Raw genomic sequence first — 22,486 nt, forward strand, 5'->3', positions numbered from 1 at the left:
AGTTGACACAAGTCTGAGGTAGGACAAGCAGGGTAAACCCTACCAATTGTTACAAGAAGAGTGTGATCAGTCAGAGAGCCAGTCAGTCCTTCGTTCAGTCACCGAGTAAACACTTGTTAAAAGGGGCGGTAAACAGTTGAAAATTGAAATCACTGTCGCGATTTGTGATTTATCTTCAGTCACCCGTGATTATTCCTTTTCTTCCTTTGTTCCTCCTTTGTTTCGTCATCAATTAATTGTCTCTCCACTTTTGTCGCACTATCGTAAAGATAGTCAAAAAGACAAGAAAAGAAAAGAAAAGAAATAAAATCATCAGTGACTCCGTTTTGCACTCTGCATCCGCGAAATTGAGCAGTGCGAAACAAAGCTCGTTTTTTCTGCAGTGGACTGCAGTTATCTCTACTGGACGTCACTGCCTGGTAACAGGTGAGTGTGTGAAAGTAACTTCCTCCCTATTCCGACGTCATGTCATTTACTTCTCCGAGCATTTCCGCTTTCTATTTCCTCGTCCTGTTTTGCTTTAATCATCTGTTTGGTACCCCTCGTCTCGTAGTGTCAAGGTCGTCACGGCTGTCCACCTCGTCGATCGATAGATGCTTTACTCATCGTAACTTTTCTCCCGTGTGAACATGTCTAGTCTGTCAGCCTAGATATTTTGGCACACGGTATGAGAAACGTTTGGCAGGACAAACTTCTTGTTCGGGATTGACAGCCGGTAAATTTTACCCGTGTCGTAGCCACATCTATACGGTGTTGGGAAAAGAATGCGTTGTCGGTGTCATGGCAATGCCTAGAAAACAAATGCATCATTTTAAATCGTCATTATACTGATGAAGATACGGCTCGTTTATTACAAAATCCCAAAAACCCGCATACTACGCACGTTTGAAAGTCCAAAGGCGTGTTGGCACTATTGACACCGCATAATCGTATACTGATCAAACAAAACGAAATTATTTACTATTCTATTTACGCCGCATATTGGACAGAGGAGTCAGTAAACCTGGTTACTTAGTTCGATCACAGATTACGATTCCGAAAAAATACACGAAATAAATAAATAACACTTCTTATCACATATTTGTGGAAACAGATAAGATAAATTTGAGGATGCGATGGGAAATTCTTATGCGCGTCTATACATTGCTTGATGACCGTCTGTTACGGCAACCTTCAGAGTGTGAAGTTACGAGAGCGTAAAATTGACCCAAGTCGCAATAGATAAGAGACGGTGTGCGTGTTGCTGGTTTTTGTCGTTTGTTTTCACCGCGTCGCAAAAGCGCAAGCTCGCGTTGAATAATTTGAAATCACACCCACAAGTTGACTCACGATACGTTTGTCATCCTTGATATTCGTAAACAATGTGTCAACCAAAGTCGTAAACTTTTTCGACGCACATCTCTAGTGAAATTTCGTCAATATTATTCAACCCGGGGCGACACTTAAATCCAACGGTCACTCACGGTTACGTGATCATCGCTGCGTATGGTCAATTAGACCAAGTCAAGCTAGTACGTGTCTTAGATAACAGCCACGACCGATGAGTTGCAGGCCTTTTAGTTTAACGTTTCATTTTTTCAATCATTCTCGGTTCATCCGCTGTTAAGATATTTAGGAAATTGTGTGCCACGAAGTTATCTACTCTGAGAAAGCGAAAAAGCATCTTTTCGGATGACCTTATCTTTCAGCTATTATGCAAACATTCGGTTGCGGTATACGGTGTTGTTTTGATGATGGGTTTGTCGGTATTACGTCACCCGCTCAACAGTTACATCGTTTCAGGTCTTTAAAAGCGGTATAAAACAAACCGTATAATTCATATGCGCATACAATGTATGTACCTAACAATACGTCATTTTTACGTGGCATAGTTTCAACGCTCATTTTGCTCTTGTGCCACATATGTATGTCGAACCTGTGGACACTTCTCGAACACCCCCTCGTGACGTCATCTGATTCATTCGACCCCAACTTGACCTCAGACATCGTTTGGCCTGAACAGTTATTCACTGTATAATGTTCAATTTTTTAAGCTTTGAATCGAGTGATCATTCTCCCTGATTCCAAATGGTACCGTTGGCGTGTGCGGTATAAAATACTGCCGCAATCGGTCGAGTCGTTATCTCATCAATTACGACCAATCAATGTATTAAAACGTCGTAGATGCTTAAACTGCCATTGCTATTTATAACTTCGACGAATAATGTGTAAAACCGTTTATTTACATCGATTACTCCGAAGAGTAATGAAGACCGAAATTATTTATTTCGTTTAGCTTTATACACTATTTACAGAGCTGCTGACGCCGACTTTCTTCGGTCTTCATGTTGATAACTCAGATCACCGAATCGTGAGTTGAAGCACGTATGCAGTACTGATGAAGGAACGGTGCATTGGTTAACTTTAGTTGTTTACACTACGTTCTTGCTATGCTATTCTATAGATAAATCTTAGAAATAAGTTATATTTCTAGAAGATAAACATGTTACGTTAATTAATATTTAAAAACCCCGCGTTTCCGCATCAGGCGATCGCTTTTTAACAATAGCCGCGGATGGTTGATTTAGTTGATCTTTTTTTCGAGCGCACAAATTGAGAGCATCCATTTAATTACAATGCGAATCCCTTGAGCGTTATTCAGGAACGTTTATCAGCATTTGCTGGAGGCAGCAAACAGACTTATCGTTAAATTTTAATCATGATCCGACATTGTTATAATTATAGTATCAAACAACGACCCAATTACGCGTGTAAACGTTAGATTTATAAAGAAATTCGACGTGGTATTTCGGTGTAGTTACTTCAAATACTTTACGATCTGCGAATTACTTTAATCCAATTTTTTAGCTACTGTCGTTAGACGTTTGATCGACGACTTACCGAGAGACTTATCGATCACTCATGCATAAACCGACCGTCACTACGTAAATACTACTAATCCCGCTGTGGCAGCTTAATCATTGTAAACAGGACTACTGTATCTGACGGAAATCAAAGAGTAACGCAGTATTATTCTTTCCTGCGAATCGCTAATTACCTCTATCGGGAACGTGCTTTAATTAATATAAGGACAAACATTTTGTGCACGTTTATTGATAACTATGCCAGGGTCGTTCAGTCGATAAACACATTTCTTTATGAGATAATCTGATTTCAAGATTGGATCGAAGAATAAAATTATAGCGATTTGGAGGATCAAGCAGTTTTATATGTTTATTGTCAGAGAATCTGATTGAAGAAAATTGAAAAAGCAGATTGTAAAAAGTCTGTATCCGCGATGGATAATATAACCCAGATTTACGATCATGCTTAGCACACCATTTGTGATCTGATGACTTTTACTGAATGGATTATAATCGTTTTCTGATATCAATCAGTTTCAGTCATTCTAATTGATTCGCAATGATGGACAGTATACGTGAGCATCCTTCGTTTTAATGGGCCGTCCATTTTTCTCACGAGAACCCATTATATGAATCGATACGATTACTACTTTCGAAAAGTATAGTAGCACATAGAATCGTTTTCTAGTTACTCAATACAGCAACGACTGCGATGTTGAGTCGCCGTAACGGTAAACCAACAACGTACGGATAGTTGTAAGAATGAGCAGTAATCACTCATCAGTTTGGTACGTTATCTTTGTAGGTTCGTGACGATGATTCAAGGCAAACTTGGCAACTTGTATGTGTTTAGCATGCAGGTGACGTTCACCTGAAGGTACATACAATATTAATAAACGGGTTCATCCTAAAATTTACGTAATGCCACGGTTCCATCCATGAGCTAAGCGGTTCGTCAAAAACAATTAATTTGGTGCCAGCTGGGAACACATTTTTTTTTTATTTCACAGTATGAAACTCCCGAGCTTCGTAACTAGACGAAACCTATCAAAATACGAATTCGGTACGTTTTGCACGGTGGAATTTTGAAACGTTAAGAAGTCATTAATTTCCGATTTCTTTTTCTTCTGTCTCAGTTTATCTTCGCTTTGGACTTTCAACTTTGAGTTCTTCATCGTTTTTTAATATTTCTTCCCTCTCTCATTTCATTCATCACTCATCAGCATTCGCATTCTCATCCCTGGTCGCGTTTCTTTCTTCCGTTATGTTTATCATACTTTTGGCAAGCGGGAAAAGTTAGGCGCCAGCTGCGATCTAAATATCACGATGAAAACTGTACCCAAGTATAAAAGCCGTGCAGATTCGCGATACATACACACACACACATGCTCCGTGGTATAAAATCTACGTAAAATCTGGGACTGGGGCTCGTTTCCTCTCTTCGCGGTGTAGGCGATAGCAACGGATGAGCATGTACCATGTAGCGAGCGAGGTGACCGACTCACAGTCACGTGCAGGTTCGATGCTGTTCACGTGATCGTGGCATGCCTTGATCATCGACCGTTTCCCCTGCTCGGCTCTTGCCGACGGCTGGCGTTGCGCGGCACACAGGCGTTGCACCAAAAACGAGCAAAGAGCAACACCTCGCCGTTTCAAACGCGTATAGTAGAATATGTTTTTCTTACGCCGGGACGTTTGCTTCGCTTTTTGTTCAATTTTTTCTTTTCTTTTTTTTAAATCTTTTGTCCTTTAGTTTGTTCTTTGTTTCACAGATAACCGTTGTTCCAGATTCTTCTCTTTTATTTCATCACTTACAGGCACAGGTGATCGCGGTGTCGCTTTTTTTTTTCTTTTCTCATAATACGACTACGATCGTGTTATACGATCATAAGTCACCTTCGTTTGTTTCTGCAAATGCACTTATCGATATTTGTTATACCTTACCGATTTTAGGTTATGTCTGCAATTACTGAAATCGTGTACAGAAACGCGAACGGAATTTTTCTCGATGAATTCTTTCTCGCGTATAATACGTGTATTTTCTCTTCGATCATCATCTGGCAATTGTCCATTTTTTATACAATTAAATTCAAGGTATACGTTTTTACCGTGATCAGTGATCACGTTGAGCAGACTTGTTTGTTTCACTTTCCAATGCCGTGATGTTCGGATATTTGTGAAATGTGGAGCAAATGATCATTCGAAATGATAACACGATCGCTTTAATCGATGATCACAGTGTCGAAAAAGCCCTTACGCTTTTTGTTGACACTAAAACACAGTAATCCAAGCATCAAGCTTGATACCGTAATGCTTTTTAATATTTATATTCCAAATTTGCATGTAACGGCCCTTGTAGAAATAATGCTTTCTGTACTTTTTATCACACATTTACCAAACTTGGACTTCTAATTTTTTTTTTTTTTTTTTCGATAGACATTTCCAGGTGTAACTAACTGAATTGAAATTTCCGTGTAACCCAGTCTTATAAAGTTGTCGTCCTTCGCTAATTTGTTGAAACTGTTGAGCGGTGATTCAGACATTAGACTTTGTACCACAACACCTACTACCTGCAGCTTTATACATTCGCTGATGTACAGAGTGAATCAACAAATAAGAAACATTCGCAGAATCTATGATTGTGGAACTGACGTTGCATTAAAATAAATCCCGTTGATTAAAACATCATGCTCTCAGTTGAGTCACCCTGTATATAGATGAAATATGATGCGTGGGAAGTATTGACAATAACATGGCGAGAGTGAAGGAGAAAATTAGGAAATATAGATACGTAGAATGGAGAAAAGAAATTTGGCTAGATGAGGTACGAAAATTTGTTAACATTTCTAAAAACTTTTAATCGTTACTGATAACCTTACGGCCAGTTTTTGTAATATCAATTTACGCTCCGCGATGATTATGTAAAGGTAATTGCCTTCCAGTTTACGTCACTGCAGTTTCCTTTTTATATTATACAGGTATACTCTGGTTATAGAATTGCAGACAGTTGGATTATGCCGGACAATTGACGCACGAGGAAATCGAATTATCAATATAAATACAAGTAAATAGTATATAAATAATAATCGCGATACGTTGCATTTAACAATATAATCTATTACAGGGTATTCGGATGATCGAATATTTTGCACGTGATAATGAATACGTCTTATCTTGTTGAAGCGCTTTAGGATAAATTAGTTTTAAAATTGTCATTACTCATTTCCAACTAATTTCCATGCGAATCCGCACGTACGTTTATACAAAGCAATTTCTACTCTACCTATTAAACGTATTGTGGTTTAATTTTAGCCCATAAGCTGAGACTGAATGTGTACATGAATATGGTAATTTACCAACGATTTCTATGTTGGTATTGGTCAGTTTTGCATTCTCTCGATTCGTTAATAATCAGTCAATTGTAAAATATACAATCACTTTCACATTAATTGAATAATTAGGATAATGCGATTTCGTTTCCTTCTCTCTCTGACTGTTTTCTTTGTGGAGCGTTCCCCTTATTTTCTTGTTTTATTTCTCTTGCTTTAAAATCCGGGGAAAACATCTCTTTTTAGAATATTTGAACTACAGAAGTGAGCGAGGTCGTAGTTCGGTGTATATAAACACATAATTCACGCGCGACTAAGGATTTCCCTGCAAACAGCCATCATTGCGAAAACAAGGACACAACGTGCCTACATTTTAATTATAGCTTTGCCTGAATGTGTACACATCGCAAGCCATGAATAATATGTATATGTATAACACAGAAACGTCGGTGTCTTCATTTTGAGCGGAAAAATTATCAAGTTGGAAATAATATATAAAGCAGATGGTTGTTACGAGTAACGACCCTTGTTTTAAACTACTATTAATACGTTTGCGTATAAAAACCAACCTCTATAGATATTTCGTGGAAAGAAACAACTGCGGAAATAAACATCCGACGGGATTTTATTCTTGGATATAATATTACACGAACTGAACAGAATACACATTCAATTCCAGATTATTCCACAACTATAATTGAGCGAAATTTCTATTTAAATTAAAAATTGAAATACAATACCGAAAATAATATGGAATTAGGCAAAGGAAACTAGACGTGTTTATTTACTTCTCATCGAGTTAAGAACGTAAAAATGTATACATCATTTGAGCTGCGTAATTCTTGGTATATTCTTTGATCCATACTTTTTCAAAGAATAATTGTTTAGTTCAAAGTGCTCAATTTTGCGTATACACATTACACTGCCGTGTTTATTAACGCTTTTATGACACGGTTCAATTTTATGTCATACTTTCGAGTTTTTTCTGAATTCTATTCCAGCGAGAGTCTATTGTATACATGAAAGCATGTATTAACTACCGAGCCAAGAGAGAAGAAAAACATAAAGGAGAAAAAGAGAACCGGCGACGGTTGAGAATACACAAAGATCGTTGTAAGTATTAACAAAACGTTAAAATTTTAACCGACGAACATAAGACGGCGAATATTTAAAAATTTATTTTTCCACCCAGTGTTGTATAGAATTACTTTCCCTAAGTCACTTATCGACGCGAAAATAATGGCAGTGATTAATATCGATCACTCTGATGCTGTACCCAAGTTGCGTATGAATTCAACGATGTATCACGCATTGGATACACCACGTGGCTGATGTAGATGTGTATGACAATTACAATACAAACAAAGATACACTTGACACGTTGCGATGTTTTGCAAATTTCGCCTTGGCCTTTAGAACCGCCTTATATCCACGTGCCGATTGTGTACTTGAGTGAAAAAAATTCGTAAACAAGTTACTGTAAATAGATTTGAAGAAATAAGGAAACAACTGTGATGAAAAAGATATCCTAATCACGATAAAATCGATACAATGAAGGAAAGAAAAAAATAAACAATAAATATCGAGAAAACAAGTTATCACCGTTTGTTATTGGCTATAATTTTTTTCATTTAGGATGAAGATCTGAGAGATAAAATCGCAGCTATGGGTGGTACTTGTTTAACAGTGTTGAAACCAGTTCGCAATGATTAACAACCGAGGGGGGCGTGATTTTGACAAGTTCTCATTCAATCTAACGTTAAAACTACAACGGGCAGCTTGATGTATAATTATAATATACGTATACATATAGGTCCACGCAGCTGTAGAGTAAACTCGAATATCAACGCGAATTCATCACTTTCGTCAGGGGAACGCGATAACGATTCTGACGTGAAGAAAATAATACGATAAAAAGTTTAATTTTTTTTCCCCCCAACTTATCAATGATTGAAATATGTTGATCATTCTTCCGAGAATCTCCACCTGCCATCGTTGTTACAATTCGATTTCTATAATATATTTATAACGATTTACAGTTACGCAACTTCCTTTCGCCATTAATCTCTCGGTATTCTATACCTGCACTGGATTGTCGTAGGACTTCCTTCCCTAAATATAACCTCCCTTATATCCGTCTATATCAGTTTTCCATACCGTTTCGATGATATAATGCAATTTATTATTGGTATACTCGACGTATTTAAATAATGGCTAACGATCGTTGAAGTACAATATATATATATAATAATTCTGTAGATGAAAGCGCGTAGATAACATATATATATATATATACGAATTATTATACACGATTCCGAAACGCAAATTGCTATATAATAGCTTCCTAAATAGATCCGTTTGGAACGATGGCCCGATATATTCACGTTCTTCTGAATAGAATAAACGATTCTCAATCGTAACCTGCATCACCGAATAATTCACATCCGGTACATATAACAGGATGCTTGCAATTACCTCAGCACTGAGACTGAATCGAATTGCAAATGATTAATCATCGGTATGTAAAAACGTAAATATTACGTTTCAAGACTGCACGCGGGTATCGACCTGGCTATTATAGGTATACCCACACAAAATACTCTATTGATAATTTTAGAATTATTCGTACACGCGTCCGATCTAGGTGTAGGTACACGTCCTTCCCAGACGGCGTGGCGCTAGCCTAAAACTCGATCGGCCTTTCCGTTGAATCCATTCTTTGGTATATAACGACGAAACACTTCTACACCTAGAGTTGCCGAGGCATAATATATTTACGGTTATACGTAGGTATGTGTAGGTATGTATACCTATAGGTGAAAAACTCTGAGCATTGGCACGCGTCCCGTCCGTGGACGCCGGTCTTTCTAATTCCGAAAAACCGATCCTACATATATCCTAGGTCCCGTGAGATCAGGGAGAGAAAAGCGTTATCAAGGTTTCTCTAGATATGTCACAGATCCGAAAGATCGAGATTTCAAATGAAAAATGAGGGGTAAACTGGCGGGGAAAGGAAGAAAAGTAACGAAAATATCATACCTAAGAATATGGAGTTATCCTAGAGGGACGATACATCACCATTGTTGCGAGTGATGACAAATTCTGCCGCATTCAAGCATGCACGCGTACACAGCCTACAGAACTTTGTGTGTATTACGAATTTTGCATGCCGTTTTAGCTGTGTTATGCAACTATTACTATGCTCGAGATTAAGGGGGTGCCCTGGTCGATTTCGTCGTTGGCGGATATATCTCCTAAAAAGGTTTTAACGTCCCATTCTATGCGCAATTCTGAACAAAAACACTACGATACATCTTCATTTGACGCAGAGATAAAGAAATGGCACGCATTCTACGAAATCGCGATGGTAAATTCGTAGAATTTAAGCCATTTATTTATTTCTACGTCAAATGAAGATGTGTTGGCAGTGTTTTTGTTCAGAATTGCGTACAAAATGAGGCTGTTAAGCCCTTTTTAGAGTTTGAGACACGTGGACTCCGATGTTTGGTGATATCAACTTTGATACAGGCTTCGTTATGTAATACATGCCTAAAGGTGCAAGATTCTGACCTCAGAGGATTCAGCTGCAACAATGACCACGGCCTTCTAGGTAAATGCATATATTCTTTGACACATATATTACTGATTACGACGGACGCAGGGATCAAACAGGAACCTAAAATGCTCCCAAAGAACGTTTCGAATGTTTTTCAAACAATTCATCACACGGATGTGTGAACTAAACATTATCGTTGTGACGTCTATTAGCGTAATATGAGGATATAGGTAGGAACGGATGACGTTATTTTTTAATATCGAGTTGTGAAAAGGACCTAATTACTTTATTCTAACTCGATCCTCGCGGCTCGCCGCATAATTTAGTATCCTTGTTCGGCAACAGCAGAATTTACCCAGCAGTATACCAGCTGTTGGCTGCCTACGAAGAGAAAAAGAAACGCAGTCACAAACACGGGCGCAAGGTTTTGGAAGTATCGAGATATGCGGAGGCACGTCGTGTGAACATTAACCAAGCACGTGGCCTGCGAGTGTTCCATCCACCACCAGTTCCTCTATGGGTTGAGTTGGGGCGTTGCGCAGTTTGTTGGGAGGTATAAAAAGGAAACGGAGCGCAGCGCGAGCATTCAGATGTTCCATGTAACGTACCGCGAGAGGTGTGATACGCTTTGTGTAAAGTGATCAATTTTCCACGAATTTGTCGCAAGACTAAATTAAAATAACTATTACTCTTTCGAATCTGTGAAAAAGCACGCATCGCACATCGCGTTATATTTCTCGTTTTTTAAACGGTTATTACCGTAACACGGAAGGGACGCCGTCCTTTTCGCTGTCTATTGCATAGTTCTATTGTCTATTCGCTGCAGTCTACTACCGGCTAACTCGAGGACTGCACCAGTGGCTTTTGTTTTTCTTCTTCCTCTAAAAAAAATGCCTGTCGAACTTGTTCCCGTTACTCCATTGGCTCATTGCGCAGCTCGTGAACCGCTTAGGTACGTTTTCGTATTTCGAATTTTCCCCCACTTCGTTTTAAACACATCGCAAGTTTGGGAAATTTCAATAGAGCGTCAATTATTTTATTCGAAATCCTTAGTATTTTTAGCTTTACGTATCACATGCCTAATGCACTAAAGTATAAGGAGGGTACTCTATGCTTCGGGTTTCGAAACATTTGAATCTTGGATAAGTAGCGTGACCGAATAGTTTTCGAATGTTTAAATTATGGAACGTCATCGTCAGATAGCTTTCACCGGCGACTCTATACCTTCGGAGAAGCGTAGAGATTAGTGTTTCATCGACCGTTAATTTTCACTTCCTCTCAAAAATAATACCGCACCGTAACTCGCAACTAACAATAACGCGGATGACGAATAAGAGAGAAATTAACAGAAAACCCTCGAAATAGTCAAGTTTCGAAAAAAGTCCGCGAATATTTCGAAATTTTATCTTTTATACGTTTTATATTTTATTTGTTTACGAATTGATTTCTTAAACGGTATATTCGTGTGAGATTTTCCAAGACCTTGCTATAAAAAGAAAACCATTAATATTTACCAAATGTCTGAATTCTGGATCAATATTCTCTCTTTTTTTAAACAGGGAACCGCAACCTCGCAAGATGAATAAATTGTGCCGCCAAGTTTCGATTGAAAGTCCTGGACTAGCAGGACGAGACTGCGTCTTCAGCTTTGACATCCCAGTTCCAGACGTTCCTGCGAATGGTGCTAGAATCAGGGTGGTTTGCGCAGGAGCGTGTTACCGGCCTCGCCGTTCTCCAAGCCAGACAAGTCTAACGTCTGTATCGAGCACTGGAAGCCTGCTATCGCAGGACGTTTCACAGGAGGGTGACTTACCAGTGAATCTACCTCACTACGGGGTCAGAGACGCAGCCCTTTTCCCTGGGTATGAAGTCGCTGGAACCGTGGAGTCCCTAGGTAGCGAGATAAAGGAAAACTGTGGTTACGCAGTCGGAGATAGAGTCATTCTTTACCCGTACGACGGAGTTCCCAACGGCTATGCAGAATATATGGTCGTCCACGACTTGAAGTATCTCATCAAAATACCTGATAGCATGGAACTCAGCGTCGCTGCTATGCTGCCCACCGGTGCTCTCCTGGCAATGAACACTGTCTTTGCCGCTCACGAACATGTCCAAGCTCTTCTCGCAGAGAGGGGAGACAACAGCGTCTGCAAGATCCTCATTGTTGGTACTGGCGGACTCGCCCTTTGGGCAATGAGAATCGCAGCTTATCACTTCAGCAATATGAAGAACAGAGTTACCATCACCATCGCCTCACTCAAGGATGACGGACTCATGATGGCTAAGGAATTCAAACGGTTGGTTTACCACTTATTTTTTACGCTCATTAAATGTGTTACCTTATCTTTGCCATGATGTTCAGGTTATTTTCAGCTCAAATTTCACTACCGTTTTAGATGTTATCGCTCAGCTTTATCGTGACTGATTATAACGAACTTTTACAATCTTGATCAAATTTTATAACATATTCAAGTGGCTTGAAGGATTTTTTGATCACTTTTTGCTTAAAATTTCACGAAACAATTCCTCCTTGGATTTTTAAAACAGATATCACTGCTGAAATGAACAGATTCAATCTGGCTACTTGAAATGAAAACAGGTACACTAAATACAAGCTCTGAATGGCGTTTGACTAACCGTTATCTTATTTTTATCAATCGCAGTGTGAACGTTGTTCAATGGAATGAAGATTTGTACGAGAAGCAGTTGATAGAACGGACGATGGATGCGTGTCAGGGTCTTGTTGACGTTGTAATAGACTTCGGAACTACATCACGAAGCCTTCACCGCAGCCTGCAATGTCTTGGGAAGGGCGGTGTAGTCTTCGTCATTCGAGAAGTGGCTGATCGTCTTTTGCCAAAGTTCAGCAGACGTGCAGAGGAAAGGCAGCAAAGCATCAAGCCAGTTGACCCTGGTTCCTTGCAACAGCTCGAAGAACTTGTACAGTTGGTGGCTTCGGGACAAATTGAACCTCCTCCACACACGGTTTACCCTGCTGAAGAAGCCTTCGATGTTGTACAGAAGCTATGTCATTCCGAGATCCAGGGAAGGGCGATTCTCCGCTTTTATCCGACAGATTAAGGGGTGGTCGATGATATGCCCTGGAGAGAAATCTTGTTGATTTGCTTAACCGATCAAGTCTCTCACGTTCAAATGAGAAGAAATTTTTAATCGTTCCTATGTGACTAGTTTGGAGAAAAATGTTTCGTCGTTGCGTTATGAAGAAACGCATTTATTTACTTGACGCAGTTCATTTCATCGTCATTTTTTTCTTTTCCTTAGGAAACTGACTAGTTTTCCATGAGTATCTAATAATTGGCATCAAGCAGTTGTAGCCATTGATAATTTATCTCGGTTTTTTTTTTTTTTAGATCGCAGTAATTTTATAATTCTGTTTTATTGATATGTTTTAATTGTAAGTGTACTCGTTATGGTCATGATATTTATAGCTTATCATGTGCAGTAGATTTATTTTTTTGTACCTCGAATAAGACTGTTTTACTAATTTAAGATTACTTTTTTTTTGTGTCAATTTATAATTGTATTTTTAAGAAACCCTGACGACTTAGCATTTAAGGAAATGTATTAGTATTTACTGTCTGTGTTACTGTAACAATTTAAGTGAATGTTATATGCCGATAAGTGATAGTATGATATAGTAAATGTTTTTTTTTAAATACGTTATGAGCTTATTGTTTCTTTTCTCCATTATTTCAACTCCTCCACTTCACTGTCACTTAATCTATCTTACATCCTTGTGCCAAGTACAGCACAGTCAGAACATTCTACATTCAGTTCTTGAAGAACAAGTTTTTCTTTCCCTCCAATCAAGAGGACGCAGTGATAATTACTTGAAAGTATAATTTTAATTCACATGATAATTCATTTAATTTCGTACACCTTAAACTTTGTAGAATAACGCATCAATTGAATTGTATATATATACTATACATATACATACCCCAACACATATGCATGTAATATACTATATATCGTGTATGTATGTATAGCATAATAAGGTGTATACGATAAATTCAAATGTATACATTCATCAATTTCTTTTAACGCACAAGAACAATTCTCAAAATTCAATCATAGATCGAATATAATAACAATGATAAAATAGTTTATTACTTTGAATTCTTAAAATCTGGAGTTATGTAAATGGCACGAGTCAAAATATACAACTAATAATCTACAATGTATAACTGTTTAAAATCTTATTATTAATTATAAATGTATAGTTTATCTAATTATTGTTGGCTGAACATATAAACATTTATATATTAATACAGAGTGATCCGAATTATTCACGGACCGTCCTCTGCTTTATGCACTTAGGTATATGTATAGTCTGTATAGATTTTGCAAAATAAACTGCAATACAGAATATCTACGCCATATAAATGGATCACTGTACTCCCTCATTTTATTATAATCCTACATTATTCCTGCAAGCTGTTCAGCTTGCGCATAATATTTACATTTTGTAATCTCTATACGTCACATAAAGCTATTTCCTAGCCGAATTTTTATTTTTTATTTTCAAGATAACGATAATCTCGTTCATAAATTACGTTTCTTCAAATAGGACATAAGATAGCGTTATCAGTTATACCAATATAACATTTTTCGTTATTTTAAGCTTTATATTCTATTTTCTCTTTCCAAAGGCGATCAATTGTCTTTTGATAAAAGTATGAAATAAAGAAACAGCAAACTAATTAATCTTTCTCACGTAATACTTGATGAACCGTGGTTCAACAACTCTGTATCCGATAAAACTGTTAGGCATTATGTAATACAAATAGCTTTCGGTTCAAAAGATTATCGATTAAACCATTAGAACCCTGTACGTATTTATTATACAACAATACTAATTACTTAGTTCATTAAGTCACTCTAGATTGGCAGGAAATTGAAGAATCTTTCATAGAATATGATTGATAGTGAGGTAAAGCCCTACATAAGTATAAAGTTCACATTGCCGACATTCGGCAAAAATTTGATACTCAGTTAACGTATCATTAAATTCTTCAAACATCTCCAAAAGTGATTACTTAACCAACTATTAAAGTACTATACAGTAGTATTTGACTAGGCATTGAGAAGCCGATATAAAGATCATGAAAGTCAAAAACTATGGGTAAATTATTATACAAACATTCAATATGATAATAAAAAATATGTAACAGGTTCATTTGTAGATATAAAATTTCTCGAGCACATTTAAACAAAACTGCAATAGTCGCAGTCCTCTATTACTTTTTTTTATGAGGCAACAATATTCGGCGTCCTTGTAATCATCTATTTATAATATATACATATATGTAAATAAATTTTTTTTATCATAGTAACTTGATAACGGTGAAATTTCTTGTATTCATTACCTCGTTTTTTCACGTGCATTGTCACTCATATCACTGCTTCAGGAGGGCCTAGATAATTCTTAGGAACATAGCCAGAAGCTCCAGAGCGATCTTGAACCAACCACCAATCATCGTTTTTCATTTCATCACAAGGCCTCAAGAGTCTTAATGCCTGGCCTTTTTTTATAACTAATGTGCCCTTCATTCCTCCGTCAAAATTGTAGAGCGCGTAATAATACTGCAACAATATAATGATACTTGAAATAACTCTTACAAGCATAGATACGCGGGTATTGGTAATGAAAATCTGGCGCTGAGACATCTGGTGGCAAAAAACGTATTACTCCAAACGGGCCATATTTAATTTTAAAATACCTCTGTCATTGGATTTTTTATAGCGTAATAAATACGTGGGATAAAACAAAAGCCTCACAGCTTGCACTGAATTGTCCGTACTCTTGTATTCATATAATTGACCCAAAACCACCCCAAAACCATCCACTGGCAGTCCAATTCTCAGCGCCATATTGATTAGCAACGCCCTCACATTCATTCCCAATACATAGTTCAACTCTCTTTGACACAATACTATACGTACAACGTTATTCAAATTTTGGTAATGTTGCAGGACACTGGTACTACCAGTCGTGGTATCGTTTTGAGAATCGTCAACAGCATCATCCAGTTTTTGATAAAATTGCGACTGCCTTTCCGCCATCGAAGACGTTTTATTTTCCTTTTCTGGCGAGTCCATGCAGATGAGATCCGGTGACTCTGTACGGGTGGCTTCTGGCGAGTCCAAGGATATGAAATCCGCCATTGTGTCTGGACTTATCGATGCCCTATTTCCATTCGTACTGTTGACGCTTGACGTGCGGTGCAGTACCTCTAAGTTTTGGCTTGGTAGAAAACCTTTGAGTGCTCCGTTGTCGACAAACCATCTTGTCGAATCTCCCATTGGATCCTGATTCTTAATTACAGCCACTATGGTGCCTCGTTTCGCTCCCATGTCCAAGGAAGATGTGCTTACCACATTTTCTTTGACTACGAACAGTCTGTCCACAGGGTATTTGTTTCGTAAGAGATTTCTTTGCCTCTCGCTTTGTTCGTTCCATGCCACCTGGCTCTCCTCTATTCGGGGATTCGAGCCGGCAAAACCAAACCGAGTTATTTGGTTCCAGAGTAAATTGTGACTTACTAAAAACGACTCGAGAATATCCTGAGCCGTTATTTGAGTTGCCGTCTGTGATTTGAAGAATTAAGAAACAATATATTTACAAAGTTCAGAGAAGTTACCACATTTCTAAATCTCTCAACTCACCTCCGATAATGCTAAATAACGTTTGGTAACTTGTCCACTAAGGAGTTTTCTGGAGTTGGCAAAGGCGCCGAAACAATTCACCAGTATTTTAGTTGATACATTGATCAAGGTCGGGAGTTCCTCTAGCAATTGTTCGTTGAGTGCCTCGTAGTTGCTTTTTGCGCGAAGTAGTTCGTCCTGAAACTGCAATCAGTAACACGTACAGAAATGTCATCAAAAATATAGTACTTAGAAAATATATCAGGGAATAATTACAATCTTGTTATCTCTGTTCTTTTCGTTCTTGGAAACTGCGACATCATAATCAAGGAGTTTGTCGTATCTTTTTTCAATAAGTAGCGCTGGGCCTTGGAGTAAGTTGATCAAGTGGTTGAGAGGACTCGAGACTCTTCTTTCCAGGCAAGATTTCAGCTCTTGTAAATAATTTGACCATATGACAGAGCGAGTTTCGTTAAATTTCCTGACCTCATTGTTAGAAGTTCCTTGGTAATACTGATTTATCAAATCCGATATTAATTGACCGCTGACAGATTCTTCGCCTAAGTAAACAATGCACTGCTCAACATCCCTGGCCAATTGCCAGGTTGATTTTTCAACAGATTTAAACTGTCTTTCGTACTCATCAAAGTCAGTATCAAGTGCTATGTTTGTCAGTCCCAACGAAGCAGAAAGCTTTGCACTGAGTCTGGTTGACTTCTTTGCCACGGAGTGCATGTTCAATTTAGCCATTTTTCGCATCAACGTGTTCTCACCCTCGAAATACTTTGTCACCAAGTCTTTGCGACGTTTATATTCGTTTATGTAGCTCGCAACGTTCGTCATAGCTCGCCAAGCTTCTTCTATTTCTGGTTTATCAGGGTGGTCATCTTCTGTGCACTGATAAAGTTAATATTTATTGAAAACCACTGCAGGATTCAAATAGATTGAGTTGAATGGAATTTATTAAATTACAATTTAATAATCGATAGTCAAGACTTAATTTCTAACTACAAAAAAATCCTCCACATTCTGCAAGGTTTGCTGTATCTTTTCTTCCGTACGTTTTGGAAAAAAATTACTTTTTTGCATTCTAATAAAAAATACGGATCGAAACTCGTACGGATAATTTTTTTCACTCACGTGTTACAGCACTCGACTTCGGTGCGTGCTGTAAACCTCACGTTTCGACAAAAAGCCTTATCCATACTCGTTACGAAATGTACTGTTAGATTCTTCTCTAATGGTATTGCGACTAAAATGTATAATGAAATATTACTAGCAGCATCTTACCTTCACAAGTTCGTACAGCATCAAAGGATATTTTAATATTCTTTGCACAGGTTTTATCAGAATAGAACTCATGTCAAAGCAAGCTATCTGATGGCGCAATGTTTCGATACCCTTTTCAAACACTGCCATAATTTCGGAGTTATTCTCGTACTGTATTGAAAGAGAATTTGAATTACACTCATGTAGAATACATCACTTATCTTAGATTAGAAGAGTGTTGAAAACCGTCAATTGAATCCATCCTTTTAGTGGTAAAACATTGATCTATTACTGAAAAGTGAAAATCAAGTTGTGAACATACTTTTTTCAATAGAGCCAACGCAGCCTCGTGATTGCTGCAGTATTTGACGTAGACCATCTGCAGTTTATCAGACATTTTTGAAAAGCAGGGTCCAATGGTCTGGTATTCCTCGTCGCACCCTTTCATTGCCGACAGCATCTTGTCCAATAGATCCTCGGCGATTTTAATCACGTCCAGCATGTTTCCGAACAAAGTAGTCACATCTATACCCCGGGATTCGAGCATGCTCGGATTATACAGATTAAAAGTTTCGTAAGTCATCTTCAAATCTCTAACGTACTCCTTTTCCGTTATCACCAGCTCAGTTATGACGTTCTGTCGATGATCGGCTTTCTTCTGTTTGGCTTTAACTCTACTCTCCGTTTCCGAATCCTCCACGTCCTCGACAGTTTCCTCTTGAGCCTCGACAGTCATAGTTTGTCGTTGTAGCGGGACTCGGCCCGGCGCTGGAGCTGGAGGTGCAGGTCTATGCGGACAGGAGAGTCTCTTGCTGTCGAAACGGTCTTCAAATTTCAGTTCTTCTGTCGCCTCCTCATTTCTCAGCACAACACTCTCGTCTGCAGAGTTTCCTTGCTCACTTTGAAGATCGAAATTGGCGTTCAAATAGCCCCTTGGACAAAGACCAACAAGTCCATCCTCATTTTTAACACTGACCCAGTCACTATTCGCCATTTCTACAACCGTGACAAAATCACCTTCGTTAACACTCAAATCACCGTCCATCTGGGCCTCGAATTTGTATTCTACTTTAACGACGACTCCAGGTACCAGCGAATCTCCTGCTTTAGAAACCACCTCCACCTCCTCTTCTGCTTCTTCATCTTCCACAGATTTCGACGGGGATGGTTCCACACTATGCGGACAGTCCACGATTATGTTGACATAGGAGACAGGGAAGATGCCTTTCACATTGTCTATCGATCCCTCTGCCCATTCTGAATCTTTGTGCTTTATCAAACGCACAACTTCTCCAGCTGTGAAGCTCAGTTCGTTCGGAAACTGAGCGTTGAATGGGTATAGCGTTATCGCATATGGATCAACGCCAAAAGGATTGAGATTGTTGTCGACAGGAACGTTATAGTCATCAATTTTTCCTTTCACGTTGTCATCGCCGTTTGTATCCTCAGGGGCAAACTCTGGAAATAGCTCGTAATAGCAAGGCGCAGGTTCCTCGTTGTAGTGCATAGCTGAGTCGTTACCAAATTTTTTTTGGAGCAGAGGATCGAGTCTTGCGGCTACCACCGATTCCTGTTCATCGACTGACTCGTCGCTCACACCTTCTAAGAACTCGACAAATCCTTGGGGAAAAATACCGATTCTACCATCGTCGGTTTCACCGCAACACCATCCGTCCTCCAAGATTTCCGTCACTGTTAGTATAGTGCCTTTAGTTAGATCCAACTCTTCGTCTAGCTGGGCTTCCAGATTTGCCGTCACTTTAGCCTTTCGTCGTGCTATTTTTTTTCTCACACCCTTCTGAAAGTTGAACAGTTGATCTTGACATTTAACTATTTGAATGATTGTAGAGCACTTCGATGTGCTTCTCCTTGGTGATATCTCTCAACTACACATCTTGTCGTATCCGTAATTACTTGATAAGATATCTCCAAAAAAAAATACACGGCATTGGATATTCTCTGCCAATGATCGTTATCCACTCTAAGTGAGTGCAATAAAAAAAATCTACCATGGACAGATAACAATGTACTGCATTCTGTCATGATGCAAAGTTAAGAATATTCCTTTAGCGTGGAGAAATTATAATAGTCGTGTAGTGTTCCCTCAAGCATACAATCAGTGAACTGTTTTCACTGTCTTGATGTGGCTTCTTTGAATACCTACTGCTACTGCTAACCCATGTATCTATTATCTACTGTCTACAATCCATCCATCTATCTATCTATCTATCTATCTATCTATCTATCTATCTATCTATCGACTAGAACTGTCCACTTGAAAATGATAAACATTCGGAATCTTAATCCCAATCTGTCATTCAATCTTTGATCAAGCTGACCATCAATGCTGATGAAATTTTTTAAGCGCAGTTTCTTCAGTACACTGGGATCTGAAGTTAAAATTGTTATAGATTTTACATGAGTGTAGCAGCATTGTTGCATAATATATTCGAGGAACTGTATACATGAATACAAACTGTACAACTGATTCTAGATGGTGATAAAATAATAGAAGTAATGTAATAAAATGGAATCCTGGTTTGCGTATTAAGATGAAAAAGGAATAAAAATTATCTACGCAAATTATTACATACACGTGTAACATAACAGTAACAACTATAAATTTCAAACCATCTATAAATCTGAAAGAAGAAGAATTACCTTCTTAGATATGAATCGGAATGAGAGTCTGGTAAAAACGACCTGTAGTGTTGACTTGTTAGTAAAAGTGGGATCCTCTGTGAATTTGTTTTTGCAACCCACTGAGGCAAGACATTATCTATGCATGTATGGATTTGGTACCTTAATCAGAGATGTATCCAATTTCCAAGCATGAGTGGCAGGAAAAATTCCACTGTGTGAATCAGTGTATCCAGATATCCAGCCTGGTTCCACTTCGTTTGCCCCAAAAATAATTTCGCCTGTTAAATAGATGATGCATAAGTATGGATTAGGATTTATCATAAGCCTTTATTCTAATTTAACAGACTACAGCGATAATGACTATTACTACCTTTTGAAAATGAAAGATCGCCAGGCTGTTCTCCTCGGAAGGCAGCGATGGATATGTATAAATTTTCGTTATCCTTTATATCCGGTATGTCAACTTTGTGCAAATAATTTGTTGGAAATTTCCCAGTGTTGTTATGTGACTGACCGTAGCACCAAATCTTATCGACGACTGAAAGAACCTGTGTGATATAGAAAGAAACATGTTGTGAGTAAGAAACGTCAGGTTTTCTGCATCGCTATCTTAACTTTAGTCGATTAATCCGTCTTACCAATAGATAATCTCCTTTCAACAAACTCAGTTCCCCGTCAACCGTTGTTAAAAAGTCTTGCAGAACCTTAGTCAATGTTCCCGGCTCCATTTTTTCAATTTTATTTTCCCTCCTTTCATCCGATCAACACTATTTGTTTCACTACACTATTGTTTGCTTTCCGAATGTTTTATTCCTTCTCCTAGTATCGGATTACATCATTTTGAGAGTTACATCATATACAGAGAGAAATAAAAACATTATTAGAAAAAAAAATTAGCTGAATTATTTTGCACAAATTAAGACGAATATCCACGGTTTTTATGATCAGAGGTCCATGCTTCCAGGTCATATTTACATAAACGTGAAACGTTTTCACTCGTCCCAGTTACTTGTCAAAACAAGGTTTCGACTAATAGCAATTGGAGTTCTGACAGGTTAGGTGCGTTCTTCAATTCAACATTGTGTACACGGACAGGTTTCATACATCTCGTCTCGATCCAATAACGTTGGTAAGAAAGTGATAAAGCATTTTACATTCGCATACATTACACGCAGCTATCAGCGAAAAGCTACTACATTGGAATTCTTCTGGACAAATCGACAAGTTTTCGTGTCAACTCGATAGATCGCCCTCTGGCATGAAACAGGTTTTTACAACTAAATTTCGATGTTAAACGCATGTCACAGACAGACCGATGTTACCATGATGCTTACAGTGGATAACCAATAACGCACAGTAGGTACATATACATTATTTGGTACCGTAACCAGAGGAACGTGAAAAAGGACTGAATACTCATTTGGTAGCGTTCTCTGATTTGAAATGGTTTTTAAAACTGGTTCATTACATGTCTCGGATGGTAAGTGCAGATCTGTTACCGACCGATACTTATCGCACTCAGCGTCACAGAAGCATTGGATCATACAGAGCAGGCTTACTAAAGCGAAGTGTCACTGTAGTAATTTGAAACAACATTTTCAATGCATGACGTTGCGAGATAGAATTTCGTTTGTTGAAAATATTAAAAGTGCTAAAAAAAATCGAAAAAATTGGACCATCATCGGCCAGGTGTCAGTATGATCGGAATAAGAAATTAAATTTTTCAGAATTTTTTCAGATTTGTAAAAACGACCGTTTTTGAAATGGGTTTGAATAATATTTAAAAAAAACGGTTGGCGAAAAAAATTTGAAAAAATTCAGGAGTGCCTTTTTTAGATGGTAGAATCGTATGAAAAATCGCAGAACGAATCAAAAATGATGAGGGAAAAAAGGGGTAAATTTGACATGGAATGCCCTATATATATGTATACGTATATCTCTTGACATTACAAGGATATATCTCTACATTACGAGGAGATATGAATTCGAATATGGCCTTTAACCTCACGCAACGAGCCAACTTATCTGTGCGACACTGTATAAGCGTGTACATAATCAGTATAAGAGTTTACGCTGGATTCGTGTTCACTATGAGTTCGCTCCAGTTCGCTCGCAGTACAGTTGCGATTGTCACAGTGGTGTAGTTTTTTGGTTCGTATAGATATGTTCTAAGTTTG

The 22,486-nt window shown here is 38.2% G+C and overlaps 3 protein-coding genes across 7 annotated transcripts in view; 2 read left to right on the forward strand and 1 right to left on the reverse strand.

The window, feature by feature from the left end:
- On the forward strand, positions 1–13,407 carry Drat (Death resistor Adh domain containing target). 2 transcript variants are annotated; one of them, XM_046627246.2, is made up of 3 exons: positions 1–426; positions 11,288–12,025; positions 12,392–13,407. In XM_046627246.2, the coding sequence occupies exons 2-3, from the start codon at positions 11,307–11,309 to the stop codon at positions 12,807–12,809; spliced, it is 1,137 nt and encodes a 378-aa protein (XP_046483202.1). In that variant the 5' UTR covers positions 1–426; positions 11,288–11,306; the 3' UTR covers positions 12,810–13,407. The 2 variants fall into 2 exon arrangements, with proteins under 2 accessions (XP_046483202.1, XP_046483201.1); XM_046627245.2 differs by lacking the exon at positions 1–426 and adding an exon at positions 10,312–10,680.
- Positions 13,023–21,590, reverse strand: LOC124219536 (rho guanine nucleotide exchange factor 38). Of its 3 annotated transcripts, none has more exons than XM_046627234.2 (10): positions 21,285–21,590; positions 20,948–21,128; positions 20,680–20,857; positions 20,469–20,587; positions 17,989–19,464; positions 17,688–17,837; positions 16,674–17,294; positions 16,419–16,601; positions 15,696–16,340; positions 13,023–15,335 (listed from the first exon to the last, which is right to left on the reverse strand). In XM_046627234.2, exons 2-10 carry the CDS (start codon positions 21,035–21,037, stop codon positions 15,144–15,146), a joined length of 3,654 nt encoding a protein of 1,217 aa, XP_046483190.1. In that variant the 5' UTR covers positions 21,038–21,128; positions 21,285–21,590; the 3' UTR covers positions 13,023–15,143. The 3 variants fall into 3 exon arrangements, with proteins under 3 accessions (XP_046483190.1, XP_046483191.1, XP_046483189.1); XM_046627235.2 differs by having other exon boundaries at positions 13,023–15,035; positions 15,119–15,335; positions 20,948–21,590; XM_046627233.2 differs by having other exon boundaries at positions 20,948–21,590.
- LOC124219535 (plexin-A2-like) overlaps positions 21,371–22,486 on the forward strand; it is an 8,968-nt gene continuing 7,852 nt past the window's right edge. Inside the window, exon 1 of one of the 2 annotated variants that reach the window (XM_046627232.1) lies at positions 21,371–21,438. The gene's annotated coding sequence lies outside the window, so the exon portion shown is untranslated. Of the gene's footprint in view, positions 21,439–22,078; positions 22,461–22,486 lie in introns of those variants that run through there. The other variant, XM_046627231.2, reaches the window with a different exon arrangement.

The sequence above is a fragment of the Neodiprion pinetum genome, chromosome 5 (genome assembly GCF_021155775.2).
Source record: "Neodiprion pinetum isolate iyNeoPine1 chromosome 5, iyNeoPine1.2, whole genome shotgun sequence".
Lineage (NCBI taxonomy): Eukaryota > Metazoa > Arthropoda > Insecta > Hymenoptera > Diprionidae > Neodiprion > Neodiprion pinetum.

Coding starts and splice junctions, on each gene's coding strand:
- LOC124219536 (XM_046627234.2), bottom strand. CDS start 21,037: ATGGAGCCGGGAACATTGACTAAGGTTCTGCAAGACTTTTTAACAACG. Junction 17,295..17,687: donor TGCTGTACGAACTTGTGAAG/GTAAGATGCTGC, acceptor TAACTTTATCAG/TGCACAGAAGATGACCACCC. Junction 16,341..16,418: donor GTTATTTAGCATTATCGGAG/GTGAGTTGAGAG, acceptor TTCAAATCACAG/ACGGCAACTCAAATAACGGC.
- Drat (XM_046627245.2), top strand. CDS start 10,619: ATGCCTGTCGAACTTGTTCCCGTTACTCCATTGGCTCATTGCGCAGCT. Junction 10,681..11,287: donor GCAGCTCGTGAACCGCTTAG/GTACGTTTTCGT, acceptor TTTTTTAAACAG/GGAACCGCAACCTCGCAAGA. Junction 12,026..12,391: donor ATGGCTAAGGAATTCAAACG/GTTGGTTTACCA, acceptor TATCAATCGCAG/TGTGAACGTTGTTCAATGGA.